Source organism: Marmota marmota, unplaced genomic scaffold, assembly GCF_001458135.2.
Source record: "Marmota marmota marmota unplaced genomic scaffold, marMar, whole genome shotgun sequence".
NCBI lineage: Eukaryota > Metazoa > Chordata > Mammalia > Rodentia > Sciuridae > Marmota > Marmota marmota.
Window position 1 is genome coordinate 5,145,430 of NW_026000221.1, and position 19,216 is coordinate 5,164,645.

At 41.3% G+C, this 19,216-nt stretch overlaps 1 protein-coding gene across 5 annotated transcripts in view; it reads right to left on the reverse strand.

Annotated features, from left to right (window-relative positions):
• Mcc (MCC regulator of WNT signaling pathway) overlaps positions 1-19,216 on the reverse strand; it is a 445,938-nt gene that overhangs the window by 197,970 nt on the left and 228,752 nt on the right. Inside the window, exon 1 of one of the 5 annotated variants that reach the window (XM_048791971.1) lies at positions 697-2,199. The exons of the other annotated variants lie outside the window; for them this stretch is intronic. Within the exon in view, the coding sequence (XP_048647928.1) occupies positions 697-747 (51 nt within the window). The 5' untranslated portion in view covers positions 748-2,199. Of the gene's footprint in view, positions 1-696; positions 2,200-19,216 lie in introns of those variants that run through there. 5 annotated transcript variants of the gene reach the window in all.

The following is a 19,216-nucleotide window of genomic DNA, read 5'->3' on the forward strand; positions in this document are numbered from 1 at the left end:
AGATACATTTGGTTGCCCCAAATCCCTAGATTATAAATAATATTCAATCCTAACTACTATGAAATTTTATTGGTCTAACAAATGGCCCAGGATGACTCTGACTGTCAGAATCAATTCTGCTCATGTAACCATCATCTTCTCTCAAAAGGAAGGAAATCACAGGATGAGGGACAGCGGAGAGAAATAGTTGGATGATACAAGCATACATACGTACAAGAGAATAGATTCTGCCACTCTACCAACTCAAGTGGAGGGAACTCTTCTGAGCCACTTGTCATTAACACAGAGTTGAAGCCTCAACATCCATTTTGACCAGCACCTCAAAGAATCATGGGCACGAGATACTTGTTGATTGCATTTGGTGCTGTGCTTGCTTACTTTTTGATCTCTGTGAGAGTTCATCAAAATGAATTGCCTTATCATTCCTTTAGTGACAGAAGACCTTTAAATGCATCAAGAAACTTGTTACACAATACACCAACATGATATCAAATATTATCTCTAATTAAGAGACTGCTTTAATCCATGCCACTTTCAACATTCAGGATACATGAGATGACTTCCTCACATTGACTTACATTACTGTGAGTCTGAAATCTCACGTAGATTTAATATATTTGAATACAACCCAGTGTCATGCTCCTGCCAGGAGGAAGGCTCTGAGAGCAACATTTCAACAACATACAATCGGCTCACCTGTTTGATCCTTTGTGAAATATGACTGGAAGCAGCAACTCTGCACCACATCAGAGCAGAGGGACACACTGCAGGACCGGGACACGCTTTAGGGTGTGGGGCAGGTTCCCCCCAACAAGCTTAAAATCCTTTAAGAAAAGGTCTCTGGTTCTACCCATAGCTTTCAGTCTTCTTTCAAAATGACATAAAAACAGAAAACTACGCTGACTTCAGGTATTATATATAGAAAACAGCCAGAGTTAAAATGGGACTCTTCCTCCTGCCCATTTCCTCAAGGAAACTCAGTGCCCCACCCAGTCTTGTACTTAACACTATGCTTTTTCATGGATCCCGGAAATGCAGACTACAAATACAGCAGAAGTCACTGAAAGCAGCTGCAGGTTCCTGGCTTGATGAGGAACTCTGGGGTTCTATAGCAATTAAGCGCGAAGATACATGAAAAAGACTTGAACCAATGCTTGATCCACTTAGCCCCAGATCCAGGTAGCAAATCCAGCCTCCTGGCTAACTCCAGTATATGCCACCACCAACAATGTGACCAAAAAGCCCACGTTCTGCTTCTTCTAGCCTGTGTCCGTGGTTTTTCTAGAACTCTTTAGGGCTACGATAATGCTATTCCCACAGTGACAGGTGCCATATAAACATTAAATTGTTCCACAATAAAAATGGGCTCTCCCAAAAAAAAAACACCAGTTCAGAGAACAACACAAACTTCTCGTCCTTTCCACTTTGCATTCTGGATTCTTCAAAAGGTATGGTTTCAGTCCACAGGAGAATAAATCAAAGAGGAATTTTTCTCTAAATGAAAACATAAGCCTCCTTGTCAGATTCTGATAACCAAACACATATCCCTATCCTACTACTTCCCAAAAGGAATTCCCAAGTCAGTTTCAATGTGATTGAGCCAGGCAAGTGACTTAAGTTTCCTTAGTTCACTTCAGAGGAAAAAAGGAAGTGATCTTCAGAGAAAAAACACATGTTTAAATGGAATGATGCACTGGAGAATTTTTTTAAAAAAATTCAGCTGTACTTAGAGGAGCTGAGGGAGGAAGTGTAAATAAAATGGTGAGTGCCTATTTAGCAGTTCTGCTGTTTGATCACACAGGGGACAGGAGTCTCCCCTGGTCCATGTCCTTCACATGAGGGGGAGGGAAAGCTTGGAGAAGCACATCCTCACTTGAGGTGTAAAGATGCTTCCTTGACTGGGCACAACATCTCCTCAGAGAAAGTATCTTGGAAAAAGGCCTCTCACCACTTCCCTTCCTCCAGGAAAAAAGCTGAGGTAGATGAGATGCAAAGCCCAACGAATACTCTAAGAAGAAAACCAGGGTCCTTTCCCCAGCTGATCCAGTGTTTGCTCAGGAAACAGGCTGTGGCTGCACCAGGCCAGAGAGTGTCCCTGCAGGTCAATTCCCAAGAGACCACTCTCCTGGCAGATCTCCATCCCTTCCTCCTCAAGTGAATTTGCAACACACCCTTTTAAGGTGTGTAATATTTTAAAATAAGAAGCCGGGCTGGGGCTATAGCTCGGTGGTGGAGGCTTTGCCTAGCATGTGTAAGGTACCAGGGTTCAATCCTCAGCACTGGATATAAATAAATAAAATAAAGGTATTGTGTCCCTCTACAACTAAAAATATTTAAAAAAAGAAGAAGTTGCAATGTACATAATAAGAGAAAAGAAATGAGACTGTGAATGTCAGATGTATTCGCTCTGACGAATTTAAGAAAAAAAAAATGCTGGAAAGGAAAGTGGTAAATGAGATTCCTGATATACCAAAAGCCCTCAGGATATTCGTTAAATACTTATTGGCTGAACTTGTCCGTTCAAAGAAAACTTGGAAACATATATGCCTTCAGGGAATATGTCTTGGGAGTCTGCAGTTCACTGAGTATCTTGCTTCTTAATAGTAACCACAGAATAAGGTTTATATTTAAGTTAAATATTTAATTGGTATAAATACACTACTGAGATCACTGAGGCAAAAAAGTGAACATTTTATTTCTATGTTTTAATGAGCACATTTCTGGCCATTTATGTCTTAATGAGTACATTTTTGGCCATTACGCTTACACCCGTAGAAATTTCTGAGTTTCACAGTTCAAAGACATTTTAATATGACTTAGGAATTTTCATTGGCATCATGTACACATGATGGGAAAATAAACAGGTATGTTCCATGAAAAGCAATTACCAACAACTTTTACTGCTTATTTATCCTAATGTTCAAAAATATTTTTATGGAAGAATCTAAAGCACAAAATAGCCAAACCAGGAAAACTGGTGCCTTGAGGATTAGGAGGTTATAAAATCACCTAACCTTATTTCTGCCAAGAAGGGTCATTTATATTGAAATGATAGCGTTCAACCAAGGAGCAGGGTGGACACAGGCTATAGATCTGAAACCACCTAAGGAAACGAGGGCCGATTATATTTTAGAGAAGGCATAGGCACACACATGGGCTATGAAAAAATAAAATTTTTTTTTGTTTTGTTTTGTTTTTCATGCATGAGCCTCAGCTCCACTACAATTTCTGAGTGATTCAGAAACTTCCAAGGTTCTCACAGAACCAGAACATACAAGGATTTTGATGTATATTGCCAGTAATTTAATTTTTTCTAAGGCAGGAGCAGTGAAAATCCATCAGGGTCGTCTCATGCCTGAAAATCAGAATTGAATTACTTTTCACAAACAGCAGAAAAGTAATTTTCATGAACGAGTATGATTTGAGTGATTCGGGGAGGGAAAATCTGAAGTAGGGACATGGAAGCAGAGGAAGGAAATGTGTTTTGTGGGGTTTTTCCTCCTTGAATAATGGAGAATTCAAGTATTTCAGACTGTTAGGCTTTTCAGGCAGACATGGGGTATGCGGCTCTATTTGGCTTTCCCACATGGCACGGGCAACACACACTCAACCTTCCAGTTACTTAAACTCGGAGAGGGAAGTAGGCTCTTCATGAATTATGAAGTTCTGGAGAGAGGGCACCAAGGCAGTTTTGAATACGAAACGTAGTAAAATGCCAACCTGTGTTTCAATGTCTTTTGCTGCCTACGGATATAGACTTTGTTAAATACGCTGATGAGCCTCTGGCACATTTAAGAACAGCAGTGATATTTGGGGAAAACATTTTTTTTGTTGTTTTGTAAATAAAGGGATGATATCACTGAAAACTGGGAAATGAAGAGAAAAAAACTACCAACAAAATCGATATCCACTACTAATTGTTAGCATTTTGTATATTTCATTCTAGTCTTTTTTCCTATTTTCTGTCTGACAGTTAAATATGATAAACATCTGAGAAACCAACTCCTGCATTTTAGTCTTTAAAAAAAAAAAAAAAAACAACTCTTTATTAAAGCTGTTAAATAAACAACAAAAAACTCCAGTGGTAAGCTAAGCCGAATCTTGCTTACAGATTTTTCCCCATCTTTAAGGTTTTGCTGTTGTTTATTTAAAATTCAAAAACAAACACTGTTAATGCTGAGTTCAAAGTACAGACATAGAGCCTGGAGGTTAGCTAGGCTTGTCCTCCCACAGCCCCATGGTGTGGGGACTGCGCAGACCATAGCTGCTCCACAGCACTGTTTGCTCTGAGTGAGGAGGTGACACAATATGGGGGTGTGTGGGTGGAGGGGAACTAACTGTCTCAAGGTTTTAACAATGTTTAGTTTCTGACTTTTATAAAATGGTTGTTTAGAACTTAAAAGAAATTGTAAAAGTAATGCAGGGGAGGGAAGTGGGTGTTTCCAATTTATTCTGTAACATTTATTTAATCCACATAGTTTAAAAACAAAAGTTTCAAAGATAATGTGACAATTCATTGAGGTATGAAAAGAATATTCATCTATGTTTTTATTTTCCACCTTGTTCTTTAACATCTAGTTTGTTTCATTTTATCGGATATAAAACATGAATAGAATACTAAAAGAATTTAATTTGTAAATATATGAAAATTTCACATACAAGCTATGAAAGCTCATACTTCATTCTATTTTTTTTTAAAATGGAGAACTTTATAGAGACCATTAGCTTAAGCAATTATAATATGAGCACTGTTTGTTACCATATTGATAATAAGATCTCTTTATAAAAACATGTTCCATGTTCCAACTGGCATAGCCCCAGGAATAAATCTGTCATGGAAACATACCATGATTCTGTGGATCTTTTTCAAATATTAGATTGGATAATGGGATTTTGGAATCCCAGAATAGGAGCTGTTAGCAGAAGCAGGGCTACTTCCTTCCTCCAGAGGGAACCCGCAACATGGCAGAGTTCTCAGTTTCTTTTAGTTCAGGCCCATCTTAACCTGGGAGGTGGACTGAACCTTCTCAGACATTCAAGGGCTTTGACTCACACACCTGCTGGAGCCCGGTGCATGGATTCCTGGGACTATGATCCCAGGGAGTCAACTACAGGTCTGTCACAATGGAGGAAGGACCTCAGCAGGCAAAGTCACATGGGGATGAAGTCTCCAAGTCCCATATGTCAAAATGCAGCATATTTGTGGCAAACACTTCAGTGGAAAATGGCTTGTGTGGATGGAGGCCAAGTCTGGGGTGCTTCTTTTAGTCAATCATGGTATATACACTCAGTTGTCATGTACATTTTTCTCATTTGTCAGATTTCCCATGGTGAATTGGCCACTCCTGGAATCCCAGACATGGCAGGAGGCAGATTTTCTGGTTCTGCACCAGGTCTTGTCAAGTTTCTGATCACTACCAGATCTATTTCCAACTCTATGCAGGTTATCGATTCTCTACATAGAAGAAGTCAAATTGAACTTTCAGACACAAATCTTATCTGGTCATTCATTGTATCATTCCTCCAATAGCTCCTTGCTGACTGTTTTTAAAGTCCAAATTCCTGCTCCTTTCTGGTCTCCTATTCTGCAAATTGAATCTCCACATGAGGCTGTGAAGCAGGTGGAAGCCGGTTACCTACCCTCTCCTCCACTCCTTTTGGAAAGAGCTCTGCTCCCCTCTGTGTGGCTGCATAGGGGTACTGCCTCAAAAGGATGGTCATAATTCCCTCCCCGACCCTGCACAGAGACTGGTTGGTTGAGGTTAAGAACTTGGTCCAATTAACAGATGGGGAACAAAAAAGGCCTGAATATAACACCCCGACCTCAGGATCCAGCCAGGAAAAAGTGACTCCTGAGCTAATCTGGTTTGTTTTTGAAAAGGTTTCTCAACTTTCAACTGAAATAAACCTAGAACTCAGACCATGTTAAACCAACCCGCCTATGACAGATGTATAGTGTATTTATAAGGCTACAGGACTAAATATATCCTGATCTTTTCAAGTCAATGGGATGTAAGAATATCACATGATCCATGATTTCCACTCTCTAGTTTATGTAGCTAAACTACACTGAACCCACTCGCTTCTCTAATCTGGCTTGTTTAATACATCAGTAGGAATGGTTTTAATGGAGATTGATCAGATATCACATTTCCATTCCTTAGAGAGTCTATACATCAAAGGCTTCTAGACTTCTAGCCCTTACTGTTGCTACACAAGAGCAGATGGGAGACTGCATTAGAGATGACCAGAATCTGTGCTCCAGGAACCAAAGCCTCAGGAGCGGAAGTGCTGAGAACTGGGATTTCAGCTTTTACAGGTTTGAGAGTCTTCAGGTCCAGATAAAAACCCTGGAGTAAGACATACAAGGCTTTTGAACAACCTGTCCTCTTCTTTACTCTCTACCCCAAGAATCGCAGAATGTTAATCCTAGGAGGACCTCAGAGATAGAGCCTTATTCAAAAAATAATAAACTAGAGGGGGGGAGTAATTTGACTTAGAGCAGAGTTGGAAGAAAGTACACCCTTGTCCCACCCACAACACAGCTCCTCCAGGACATTATGTAGATTCCTGCACACCAGTACCAAGACACTGCCATCTCTTTTGGGTGCTCTATGTAGTTGGATCAGAAATAGTACTATCCGTGTGGCATTTAGAAATAGTTTTAGTTTCAGAGTAATAATAGGGTCTGAGCTATATGGCACATCAACATAACTATATAGAAACTCAACAAACTTGTGGTCTTTTCTCTAGAGTGTGGTAGAATTCTGATTAAACGGAGCAGATGACCACACATTACTCACATCTCCTTTCTAAGAGCCACTAAGATGTTGACAAAGGAAAAAAAAATTAAAGAAATAGATTAGGACAAGAGAATAGGGCTGAAGATAGCAGAAACGTTATTTCAACAAATTTTGGGAAGACAAAATAGAAATATGCCTGATTTAACTTCCTCAACTCTTACTCACAAAATAAACTAAAAGGGGGAGTAATTTGACTTAGAGCACAAGAATTGGAGCTCTTTATAAAAGAACCTGCAGAGGAGATACTAAGAAAATTAACTTGCTCTCATAAATTAGAGGCTCAGATTTAGGGAAATTGTGTACCACAGAAGACAGGGGTAAGACCTGAGATTGAAAACTGGGAAAGTGTTAAGAGTTTAGAGAGCTATTAGGCTCCCAGGTCTTTGCCTTAACCCTTCATAGGTACAGGACTAGTGTCTTCTCACCTTCACCAGCTTCCCTGAACAGGTACTTACCTGGACAAGGAAGGTTGTCAACCACAGAAATCAGGCACCAAAGGCTTAGAACGGGAAACAGTATTAAATAAAAATATACACTCTGAATGTATATTTGTATTAGATAGTTTTCTGTTATTATAACAAAATACCAGAAGCTGGGTACTTAAAAAGAAAAGAGGTTTATTTAGCTCAAAGTTCTTGACACTGACAGCACATAACTGCTATCAGCTCAGCTGTGGTTAGGATTTCCCAGCAATGGCATCATGAATGGAGGCGCTTATGGGGCGGGGGGTGGGGAAGTAGAGAAAGATCATATTGCCCGACAGGAAGCCCAAAAGAGGCCAAGGAATGGCCATATTTGTTCTTGTAGAGCCAACACTCCAATGAGAATTAACTCAGGGTCCCAGAAGAACTACCTTAATGCTCACAGAGGGCACACACTCAATGACCCAATAAGCTCCTATGAGCTCCCCCAACTTCAGCAATGGCATACTGAAGACCAAGCCTCCAACACATTAGCCCCTGGGGGGCAAACTACATCCAAACCAAGGCCAAACTCATTACTCCAAAGTTTCATTTTCCCAAATGTTGTAAGTGAGACAGATAACTCTACAGTAAGAGATTTGAAGAAGTCTCCTCTGAAAAAACATAAAAGACTTTCAGTTATTGTATGGACATGTGGATTGACAAAACAGTTAGCCCCAAAGCCCACCTGTTGATTAGTCTAGCTACTCCCACAGAGCCTTAAATCATATGAGTCACATTCTGTTAAGTAGGAACAGACAACCCAAAACACCTTCAGCGGAAAGCATAGAGAACAAATCAAATAACACAGTATAAAATGAAAACTCTCTCTCTAATAAAACATGCTTACTTTTTGTCATTGCCTATAACCCCTAACTGGTGTTAACCTCATCCTCTCATTCACCACAGCCACCTTTGGTAACAGTCCAATACAAGGACTGTTCTTCCTTCTTCCACAATATTTCGCATTTCAGTAAGATGGTAACAAAATTTTCCAGAATATCATTTGAGTTCCTCTGTGTCAGAAGAGAGATAGCCTGGCTGAGAGATTAAACTTGGAAAAAAATCCTTCAGTGGCACATTAGAAAACTTCCATCCTAATCCCAGTGGCTCAGGAGGCTGAGGCAGGAAGATCGCGAATTCAAAGCCAGCCTCAGCAAAAGTGAGGCACTAAGCAACTCAGTGAGACTCTGTCTCTAAATAAAATACAAAATAGGGCTGGGGATATGGCTCAGTGCTCGAGTGCCCCTGAGTTCAATCCTCTGTACGCCCCGCCCTGCCAAAAAAAGAAAAAAAAAAATTCCATAAGTAAGTCAGTGGTATGCTTCTCAGATTTCTCCATGATCCCACTCTAGGAGGGAGGGCCAGTATATGAGCTGACAGAACCAGGGTCCCAGCCAGAGAATGAACAGATAGATAAAATAAAAGACAAAATTAACTAGTAACAAAATTAAATTTTATATTCAGGTTTTTAAAAATTACAAATAGAAGAATACATGAATTAATTAATTATTAAGAATTTTTTAAAAACATCCCAAGAGGGCTGGAGTGGCTCAGTGGTAGGGCGCTTGCCTGGCATATGTGAGGCCCTGGGTTCGTTCGATCCTCAGCACCACATATAAGTAAATAAAATAAAAGACCCATTAACAACTAAAAATATATTTTTAAAAAATCCCAAGAACCTGAGCTTCCTATACATTCAGTGACTCTTCAATGATGCAGTTGCCTAAGACTAATGCCATTTCAGATGGTAGCAGGAAGAGGAGGTGCCTAGGACACTGGGGGATCTTCCATGTATCAAGCAGACCTGGCTGAGGCTCTTTGTGGCCACTGCATTTGAGGAGGGCAGTGAACAGAGAATGACTTGCCCACAAACCAGATTGACACGGCTCCAGACTTGAGGGAATTGTGTTTCCCACTTTGGTATTTCAGAAAGCCATTCATTTTCTTCATTCTCACCAAAAGGAATAAAAACTGTGTTATGGAAAATTAAGAAAGTGAAGCTGTTGATTTTTTCAAAAGGAAAAGGGGTCAGGGAAGTCCAGGATAAGTGATCAAACCAGGTTACAGGAATCAGTGATAATGAGAGCTTCCACTCCCTGCTGAGATTCAGATCCAGTCTGCAGTGAGATACCATGTAGGGAAAAGTCCTCTTTAACTAGTTACTTATGCATGTTTAGACCAAAACATGTTTAAACCAAATATCCTGTTTTAGTTTAATGAATTCTGAAACTTGCAACTACACCTTCTGCATATCAATATATTCCAAAAACCCAGGTCTATTACCATGTTTTTCTTGCTCTTTTGTTCCTTTTATAGGATAGTATCAGGTGCTGACCTGATCTAGGATTTTACTGCATTTACACCAACCCTTTTCTGGAATGAACCTTCTATATAAATAAATGGATGGTAAAGAAAAGACTATTTTATTAAAAGAAATGATTAACTCACATACCAGTTAAACTTCAATGGCTCCAGAATACTCAAGAAAGCCAATTTTTGATTTCTGGAAAATAATTCACAAGTATTAGCCATACCCAATGCTTTTGCCCTTTTTCCGGTTTAAAAATGGTTACTGGCTCCCTTTGCCTCCTGAACCAAGTTACTCATTCCCGGTCTGGCAACTAAGGCCTTGGCAGTCTGCTCATGGCTCTCTGACCCACCCAACAAATAGCCTGACCCACATTCAAGTTCTGCAATGGGTTGGAACACCATTACGGCCAACAGTAAACAGACAACAGGCTCCACTTCTGCAGTACAAGCAAAGTAAACATACAAAAATCTGGTTACCATATTTCTTTGGAAAGCACCTATGGAAAGATTAAAATTATCTAAATCTAAATGACTGATTCTAATAGGCATGGCTTATCTAATAAACAAATGTCTAAATGGGAACATGCTTTTCTTACTCTCAAATTACTTATGTAATGTTAATACAAGTGTTGGCCTCCACAACTCTCATAATTTCAAAACACATGAAATGGTCACCTATGTTTCCATGAAATATATAAAATAAATACAGTGAAGTAATCTACAAGTAGACTTACAAGATTAAAACCTGTAAGAACAAATATATTTTGATCCTCCGGTAGATAGACTTTCAGCAAAAGAAGGAAATACTCCAATTATATAATACTTGATATAATCTCTGGAATTGGAGCAAGAATGTGTTTAACATGTGCTTGGAGGTTTAGCTGATACATTATGAAACTTTAGAGGTCTCAGCTTTAAAAAAAAAAAAGCTTTAAATAACATTTCCAAATACAACATTTGGCTACTACGAGTATCTCTGGTGATTGAGAATTTACTTAGTCTGAAAGATAAAATGTCAGACTCCAAAAGGAAAGGAACAAAATTAGTGCAAACCCATAGTTCTCTCCCACTGGAGAAATAATTTCACTAAGCAAAGGTACTGATTTCTACCTTGGTGGCTGGGCATGAAGACAGCTAACCAATGCAAAGATGTCCCCCTAAAGTAATTAGGAAAACAGGCTTGCACTGCCCTGCTGTCCCCCAAATGCCTATATTCTCATAAACATGACACTGTCTAAATACATGTGGAAAGAAAATCTACCATGACCACAAACTTGTCATAAAATCTGATTTTCTCCATTGTCATTCAATCTTCAGTGCTGCCCACAAGTGTACAGAAGTTATTGATAAGCCAGTGTGGGTTCAAAATGACACAGATCTGTTAGGGTGAACCATCTGGGTAGTGCCTCCTTCTGGAAAGCACATAAAAAGTAATACTTTTTCCCATGTAGGTTTATCCCCATCTTGAGGAGCAAAGAGTGGATCAAAGAAATCTCTTATAACCTCTTTTTTGTGTTCTCCAAGTCATCTGGTGTTTGTTTGGTTTTTTTCCCTAATCCAAATGAACATTTCAAATTAATCTCAAGCTATCAGCAATCCAACTAGTCAGAGAGAACAGTGAGCACAACAGAATTCAGCTCTTGCTACAATACCTTTGGAGCAACTAAGGACACAGGGCCACCAAGACATGTACCACTAAGATAACAGTTGGTTTGGAATCCAGCATAAAACACAAAACTCCTAGGGAAGAATTTTGAAACTGCACTTTATCACTCTGCAACCCTCCTAGGGATGTATGGCTTCTCGGTTTCAGCTTCTCAGTGTCAGTAACAAGTGACAATGCCTCATATGTCTGTTTCTTCTGTTATTTATCCTCTCCCCGAAATGATGGAAAATCCAAAGGGATTCAAACCATAAAGAATTCCTACTGAGACAATTTAAAACCTATTCAATCACAGCAGCTGCCACTTTGAAAGGAAAAAAAAAAGTCCAGGAGTAAGGACCAACAATGTAATCAGCATCCAAGGAGATCAGATAATGTCTGGAGTCTGGGCTTCACATGACACAGAGGCCAAGGAGCCAGCCTTTCTGCAGAGGGCTAGAAAGATATCTTGTTATAAAGGCTTTGAGATAAAGTCCTGGCCAAAAATATTTCTCAGGAGAAAGATGGGGAACAAAAAAGAAGGGAGTTGTGGTGGAAAAGACACTTAGATTTAGTCATAAAACAGGATTTACTAGTAGAGAATTTAATCAACAATGGAAGGAAAATAACATTTGGCCGGAATTTCAAACTCTCCTCAACAACTCAGATTCTAGGTTTCAGGGCTCCAAAGACAGTTAAAACACATTTCCACGCCCTTGTCCTTGAACAGAGATTTAATACAATGAGATCCCAACCCACTGAGGTATGTTTTAAATTGGTAAATTGATACATTCGTTCTTCCAAAAGCAATTTCTCATAAAAAGTGAAATCTCATCTTGAGGTGGAGGAAGAGGGATGTGAAGGAGGGAAAGCTAATCTCAAGGGAAGAGGAGCATGGTGTTCCCTTGAAGAACTTCAGGCAATCCAGAATCTTCCAGATTCAGAGAGAGGTATGGGAAGGGAGGGTCCATTTGATTTCTAGAACAGGACGGTCGTTGGACCCTTTAAGTGCCTATTATTTGCCAGTTCAAGCGGAAATCCCAAGGAATGTCAAGAGGCAGCTAATCTTATTTTGGAGGTAGTCAGAGGCCCCAAACCAAAGAATCCTAAGAATATATAATGCTGTGTTTCCAGCTGTCAGCTTTTCGTTATTTTCTCTTAAAGCTGTCTTGTCCCTTTCTGTGATTACGGCTATGAAACCTTCCCACTGTATGTTGTGAACTACGTGCTGCGGGCGCTGACTTACACACTGTTTCTGTAGACCCTTCTGCTCTCCTGCTTACTCATCACCTGGGGAAGGAGGGAGGCTGCAGTGCAATGTCTCTAAACCCAATCACCAGAGTCATTCACATGACATTATGTTCAGGACAGGACCCATGGCTTAATCGGTCACAGACCAGCAAAAACTGAGACCCAGGATGATCAGGAGATTTGAAAAAGTTCTCTGGAATTTTTAGGGGCTTTCCTCACTCGATCCCTTTCAGTTCACCATAGATCACATTCTTTCTACCTCTGACCTCAGTTTGTGACAAAGGAAGGTGCTAGACACTAGTCTAAAGTCTTAAGGCACAACCCTGCCCTGGAGCAGTTTACAGCTACTAGGGAAGATAGAGCTTATACATAAAATACAGGTAATAACCAGGCCCAGGCGTGGTGGCACACACCAGTAATCTCAGCAACTAACTGGTGAGGCTGAGGCATGAGGATGACAAGTTCAAGGCCAGCCTCACAACTTAATGAGACCTAGTCTCAAAGTAAAATATGAAAAGGGCTGGGGATGTGGCTCAGTGGTAAAGTACCTCTGGGTTCAATCCTCAGTACAAAATAAATAAATAGCCAGCTGTGGAGGCACACACCTATAATCCCAGTGGCTCAGGAGGCTGAGGCAAGAGTATCTTGAGTTCAAACCCAGCCTTGGCAACTTAGTAAGGCACTAAGGAACTCAGCAAGACCCTGTCTCTAAATAAAATACAAAAAAGGGACGGGGATGCGGCTCAGTGGTTGAGTGCCCCTGGTTCAATCCTCAGTAACAATAAATAAAGAATAGGTAGTAATATAATTAAGAAAAAAATAACTTACAAAAATCCAGAAGAGTGACCCCTTGCCAATAGCAGGGACAACTGAGGAATGCTTTGTGGTGATGGAAACATTCAGTGGAAAAATAGGAGAGGATCAATAAGGCCCACTCCCAGCAGGACAGGGAGGTGGACCTTAACCAGCACACCAAGGTGGACTCTGGAATGGCACACAAGACAATTAGGTAAGCAGAGAACAGCACGGATGGGGATGAGGAAGAAGCAGAAAAACAAGAATGCTTTTGTTGCCAAGCTAAGAAATGGGGACTTTCTATTCCAGGCAGCCATGAAGACTTCTCCTGGGAGCTACTTCTTCAGACAGAAGTTTTAGTAGAAATAAAAGTGATGTTTAAGTAAGGCAGCATCTTAAAGGTGACAGTTCTGAAAGTGCAGTAGAAAGTATATTAAAGAAAAAACTGGGGCCAAGGAAATTGAGAGGACACTCAGTAGGGCAGCTATGAGATGATGGTGGGTAAACAAAGGAAGGAAGGAAGTACAGATTAGGAAAGTACAATCTAAGGTTGGGATTGTGACTCAGTGGTAGCGCACTTGCCTAGCATACGTGAGACACTGGGTTCGATCCTCAGCACCACGTAAAAATAAAATAAAGACATTGTATCCACCTACAACTAAAAAATAAATATTAAAAAAAAGGAAAGAACAATCTAAAGGACAGATCAGGGTTGGGGTTGTAACTCAGAGGTGCCCTGGGTTTGATCCCCAGCATTGTCGAAAATAAATAAATAAATATGGGCAAGGTCAATGGGATTTGGCCATCAAACTACATGTGGAGAAATCGAAGCTTTGAAGCCACAGGTATAGACATTTGGAAAATGACATTACCATGACCAGAGAGAGGATGTCAGGAACATGCAACAGGTGGCCACTGGGGTAGGGTGTGGTTCCCTGTGAAGACACAGCCCACAGGCAGTTAGAAATCAGGGGCTGAGCTAAAGCTCTACAGTGACCCCAGAAAGCACTGTGTGGGGAATCACCCAGAACTGAAATCCAAATCTTGAGGGTAAAGGAGAAACCCAAAGAGTCCCGGAACTCAGCCAGGGGTTCACCTCATACCCAGGGAGCTGAAAGAAGCCGAAAAGGTCAGAGAAGCAAGCAAAGAAGGAAAAATCTCAAGAGGAGGCAAAGGATAAAGACAGTGCATGAGAGAAAGGCAGGAGGGTGCATCACACCTCAGTAGCACTAACTGCTCAAGGAATCAAAGTAAATGAACACAGAAAAACCCACTGGACGGGGGTGCACAGGTCACAGACACCAGTCCATGTGCTTTATTCAACTTTATCCAGAATTACCAGTAAATATGAAAATACAAAAATAAATTTTATTTCTGGGTAAAGTCTTATAAGAAATTACCTTGTTGCTTTCTGAACTTCCTTAGGGTTGAAATACTGGTTTCTAAATCTTCTCAATGCTAAAAGGGACAATGTAAGTCAGATTTGGTGGGTCCAATACATTCATCACGAAAGGTTCTGTATAGCAAAGCTGTTTTTACCCTCCATGGGTAAATATAAAATAGTCCCTCCACTGGAACAGGACAGAACCATGCTCACTGGTTCTTAGTGTACTGTGCAATCTCTTCACCCCCAGCCCTGTCATCTAAACACTTGATTGGATACCACACTCCGGGGGATTCAGAAAGGCAATGGTGAGCGGCTGCAAAGTAGAGCTCAGCCCCTTATTTACCCTACAACAGTCATTCTCCTTCAAAGCTGCCAATCACAACAGCATCAAGGTCTACTCAGGAGCAAATAGAAAGTTCAGGAGGTCAATGAAGAAAAGAGGATGACAGTAAAATATCCTGACTTTACCGAGGTCAAGTCAAAAGAAAAAGAGTTCCTTATGGTCCAATCTCCCCAATGTCCAAACGATATTCTTATTCTTTTTCTTCAGAGTTTCTGTGGAGACAAGATTTCCCTTCAGGTCTGCCAATTCCATTCCCTCTACCTATGTTCTTATCCCATTTTTTTTTTTCCAGACTGTACCCAACTGTTGAGTCATTAGTTATTTTCTCTCTTTTGCATCTTCTCTCCCTTCCTCCTGGCTCACCCTACAAATCTGCTCAGGTAGCTCCAGCTGTCTCCACATCTGTGTGTTCAGGGCATATACAACCCACCTGGCATGGCAGGGTCTCAGGGGCAGATAGCAGAGTGGCACGCTTTACCTCACTTTCAGTCTGCTTCACCAGGACCAGAGGAGGACAATTGAGCAGACATATGAAGCTGGTCTCCAGTGCCTGGTACCCAGACTTCCCTGCTCTGGCATTACCCTCTACCCCCAAGCCTTTGGTTTTTAATCATCTGCTAAACTGTCTGTGACTCTAAGACTTGCCGTAATACTAGCCACTTCACACTCAAAAGCACAGTCTTCACAAAGGAAAAAATTTAAAAATATATTGCAGAATTTCAGGAAACACCATCAAATAATAAGAAACATCTGGAAATCTGGAAGGAAGAGAACTTCTCTGGCATACTGAAACCCAGACCAAAGACTGTATCCCTCTAAGGCCAGGCCTGTTTCCCCTCAGGTCTTAGAGATGGATTGTGGTAGCAGAAGTAAAGATGGACAGTGAAAATTTTCCATTGTCCCAAGTTACACAGAACCTTCTATCATTACCTCAGGGGAGAAGGGCAGCCACCATGCCTGAAGAAGAGTCACTGAGGAGCATCTTCCCCAATCTCAATCTCAACCTCTCAAAGACTATGAGAGCCAATGACTGTTCAGATATCAGAGATTTAAAAAGTGCGTGGAAGATGGTCTCATCCAACCTTCTTAAGTTTATACAAAAGGAAAAGGGGATATAGAAAAAAGTTTGCTCAAGGGACCCACAGCATGATAGAGACAGCTGGGATCAAATCCAGGCTTCTTGTATCATCACCCCCCATCAGCCCTCACCACCCTGCCTCCCGACATCTGTTCTTTTACGCGCTCAGACATGTGCCTTTACAAACACGGCTTTTTTGAAGTTGCTTAGGTTACCAGTTTTTTCCCTGTGATCCTGTGTTCTTGCTATTGGAATCTTAACATCAATCACAAAGTTATGTCACAGGCTTCCTGGGAAGTGCATGCAACTGTTTATGTAAGCGGTGTGGGGAATTCAGATCAAATATTCAGTGACTCAAAACTGAAGATGAAGGCAGCCAACGCTGGAAAATGCATGTGGCTTTTTCAAATGGGCTGGATTCCAAGCATGTGTAATCCTACTCCCTCTACTTCCTATGCTATGATGACTGGAAATCTTGGGGTCAGGCCAAGGTCGACCTCCTCACACAAAGGGAACTCCCAAGGACGGTCTTAGAAAAACACGGCCCCCCAAACAGGTAAGTTTAGGACACACCGTTCCAGCAAACTGTCTCAACTGACAAATTCTCTACAACTGTGTTGGTACACAAAGGATTTATACCTCTCCTTACTAACTCAAGAGGCTGAGAATTTATCCAGAAGGGTTTCTTACAGAACTGCTTTAACAATGCAATCAGAACTACTTTACTCGGCTCCACTTTCCTGCATGTTAACAAATCACTACTGTCCCAAAGAAAATAAAGTTAAGCTTATGAACATCAGGAGGAGTATCTCAGTTGTCCACTACTGTCTCTGTGACTGGCGGGTGTGCTGACCACAAAATCTGGAATATTCACATCAGTCTGGGCAAGCCGAAGGGTATGCTCTTCCGTAACTTTAATCAGTACCACCATTTTTTTTTTCTTTTTAAGCAAAAACATTTTTATTGCCTAGATTAGATTTTAACTATTGAATTAAAGTTTCCATTTTATCCCACTCATTTGTGCTTGAAAGCAGAATACCACCATAAAATACACTAGGAGAAATTTTGAGAGAGAACTTCTCTGATAGTTTGGAATCCTTTCCAGTGGGATCTCCAGAGTCAGGGAAGCAAGCAGAGTACGACAGGGGCTCTGCTGTAACCCAGCATGCAAAGAGGCTGGTTGTAAGCTCACAGGCAGATTTGGACTGAGCAGAACTGTGGCAATGTGGGGGAGCTATGGTCCCTCCCCAGAGGCAGCAGGTACTCAGGCTTAGCCAACTGCCACAGCAAGGAAGACCCTGCCAGTGTTCCTGGATCTCCCTGCCTCTCAAGAGAAGCCACGAATCCCGAGTTTAGGGGAAATCTCAATTTTTAAAATGTTAACTCAAGTTGAAAATGAAACAAAAACAACAACAACAACAAAAAACCACTGTGGTGCCAACCAAATAGGCCCAGGGCTTGCCTAGGTTGCAGTCCACTACCTCCCCTTCACAGGACACGGGAATAATGCATATTCAGTGACTGACTGTCAAAACCAGATTGTTTAGTGTCAGAAACCCTCTGGTGGCCTGAGGGGATGTATAAAGGGAAGAGGAACAGGAGAACAGACAGCAAATGATTGTTTCATTGACTTAGGGACAAGGTATTCAGGTTCTCTGGGTAAGGTAGGTAAGTCTTTTGTCCACTGAGGAAATCAACACAGAGATCTGCTCTCTTCACCCTGTTCCTCTATTTACATCCCACCAACACCTCACCAGTGGCTAGATTTTTATTCTTTCTGAAATGATCTCAAACAAGCGTTCAGGACCACTGTCCCTGTGCTACACATAGTGCTAGACCCTCAGCCACTGCCTACCCCACAGCAGCCTTGTGACACCCCAGACTCCAGCTTCTCTCCACCTCACCCCAATCCTAGTCCAAATTACACACAGCTACTAACTGTCTTCTTCTTCAATGGGCACAATATAAATTCTCTGGAAGTACACAGGAAACTGCTAATAGCAGTCGCCTCTAGGAGGAGGATGGGAGAACCCGGAGCCTAGGTTCAAACAAGGCTTGTTTTCCCCTGCAGGTCTTCCTGAATTTTTAAAACAATGAGAGTATTACTGGGATATATGGAATATATCCCGGAGCTTCTAGATTGAGTATCTATAAGACATCTCCCCATCCGCAACCCACCACAGCACGTAATGGACTAGAGATTTTTATAAGTGAGATGAGAGTGCTTTGAGAAATCAACCACAGCAGAGCTTGGGACACATATGGGAAGAGCGGAGGTGGAAGTTGGCAGGATCTGAGATTAGAAGAAACGCAGAAACTGAAGGAAGCCATATGTCTGCAGGAGGATGGCATGGTGGGCTCCCCTGCCTTAGCCTGAAAGGTCAGCAGTAGGGTCTGCCCTGAAGTCAGACATCAACTGTCCCAAGGGCACAAGAGATGCACAGGAGGGACTGGCACCTCTGGATAGGGAGCTCTTCTCTGGCACTGGGAATGCCACACTCCACCCTCACTTTCAGTGCCCAGGAACACTCCTCTGGATAAAGGATGGGCCAGCAGAGCCAACAGATGAGCACGGGGAGGCAGCCCAGTAGGTACCTGTCCTCCAGGTGTGAACATGGAGCATTAACCAAAGGTCCCCAGACAGGAAAGAGGGTGGGAGGATGGCTATATATATATATATATATATATATACACACACACATATGAAGCAAATAAGACAAATCCCAGAGAAAACAGAGATAGAGATCCACAAAATTGAAGCAAAAGAGAATTTTAGGAGGAAAAAATGAGTATAGTCAAAGATATTACAAAACATAATAGATACATGAAATAAAGACATTATTATGAAAAGGAAAAAGGATTCAACAATTAAAATTTGGAGTTTTGAAGTTAGAAATTCAATAGAATAATGGGGGGAAAAGAGGGTGACAAAACTCCCAGAAAACTGGGTAAGGGGAAGGAGGAAAAAAAGTTTGATGAGTCAGTTGAAGAGTTAGTCCAGAAATCTATTTTTTTAAATATATATTTTTTAAAAAATATACGACAAAAACTAAGTGAAATAAGCCAATCCAAATGTTATCTCTGATACGTGGATGCTGACTCACAATGGGGAGGGCTGGGATCAGGAGTGGGGAGGTGGGGGG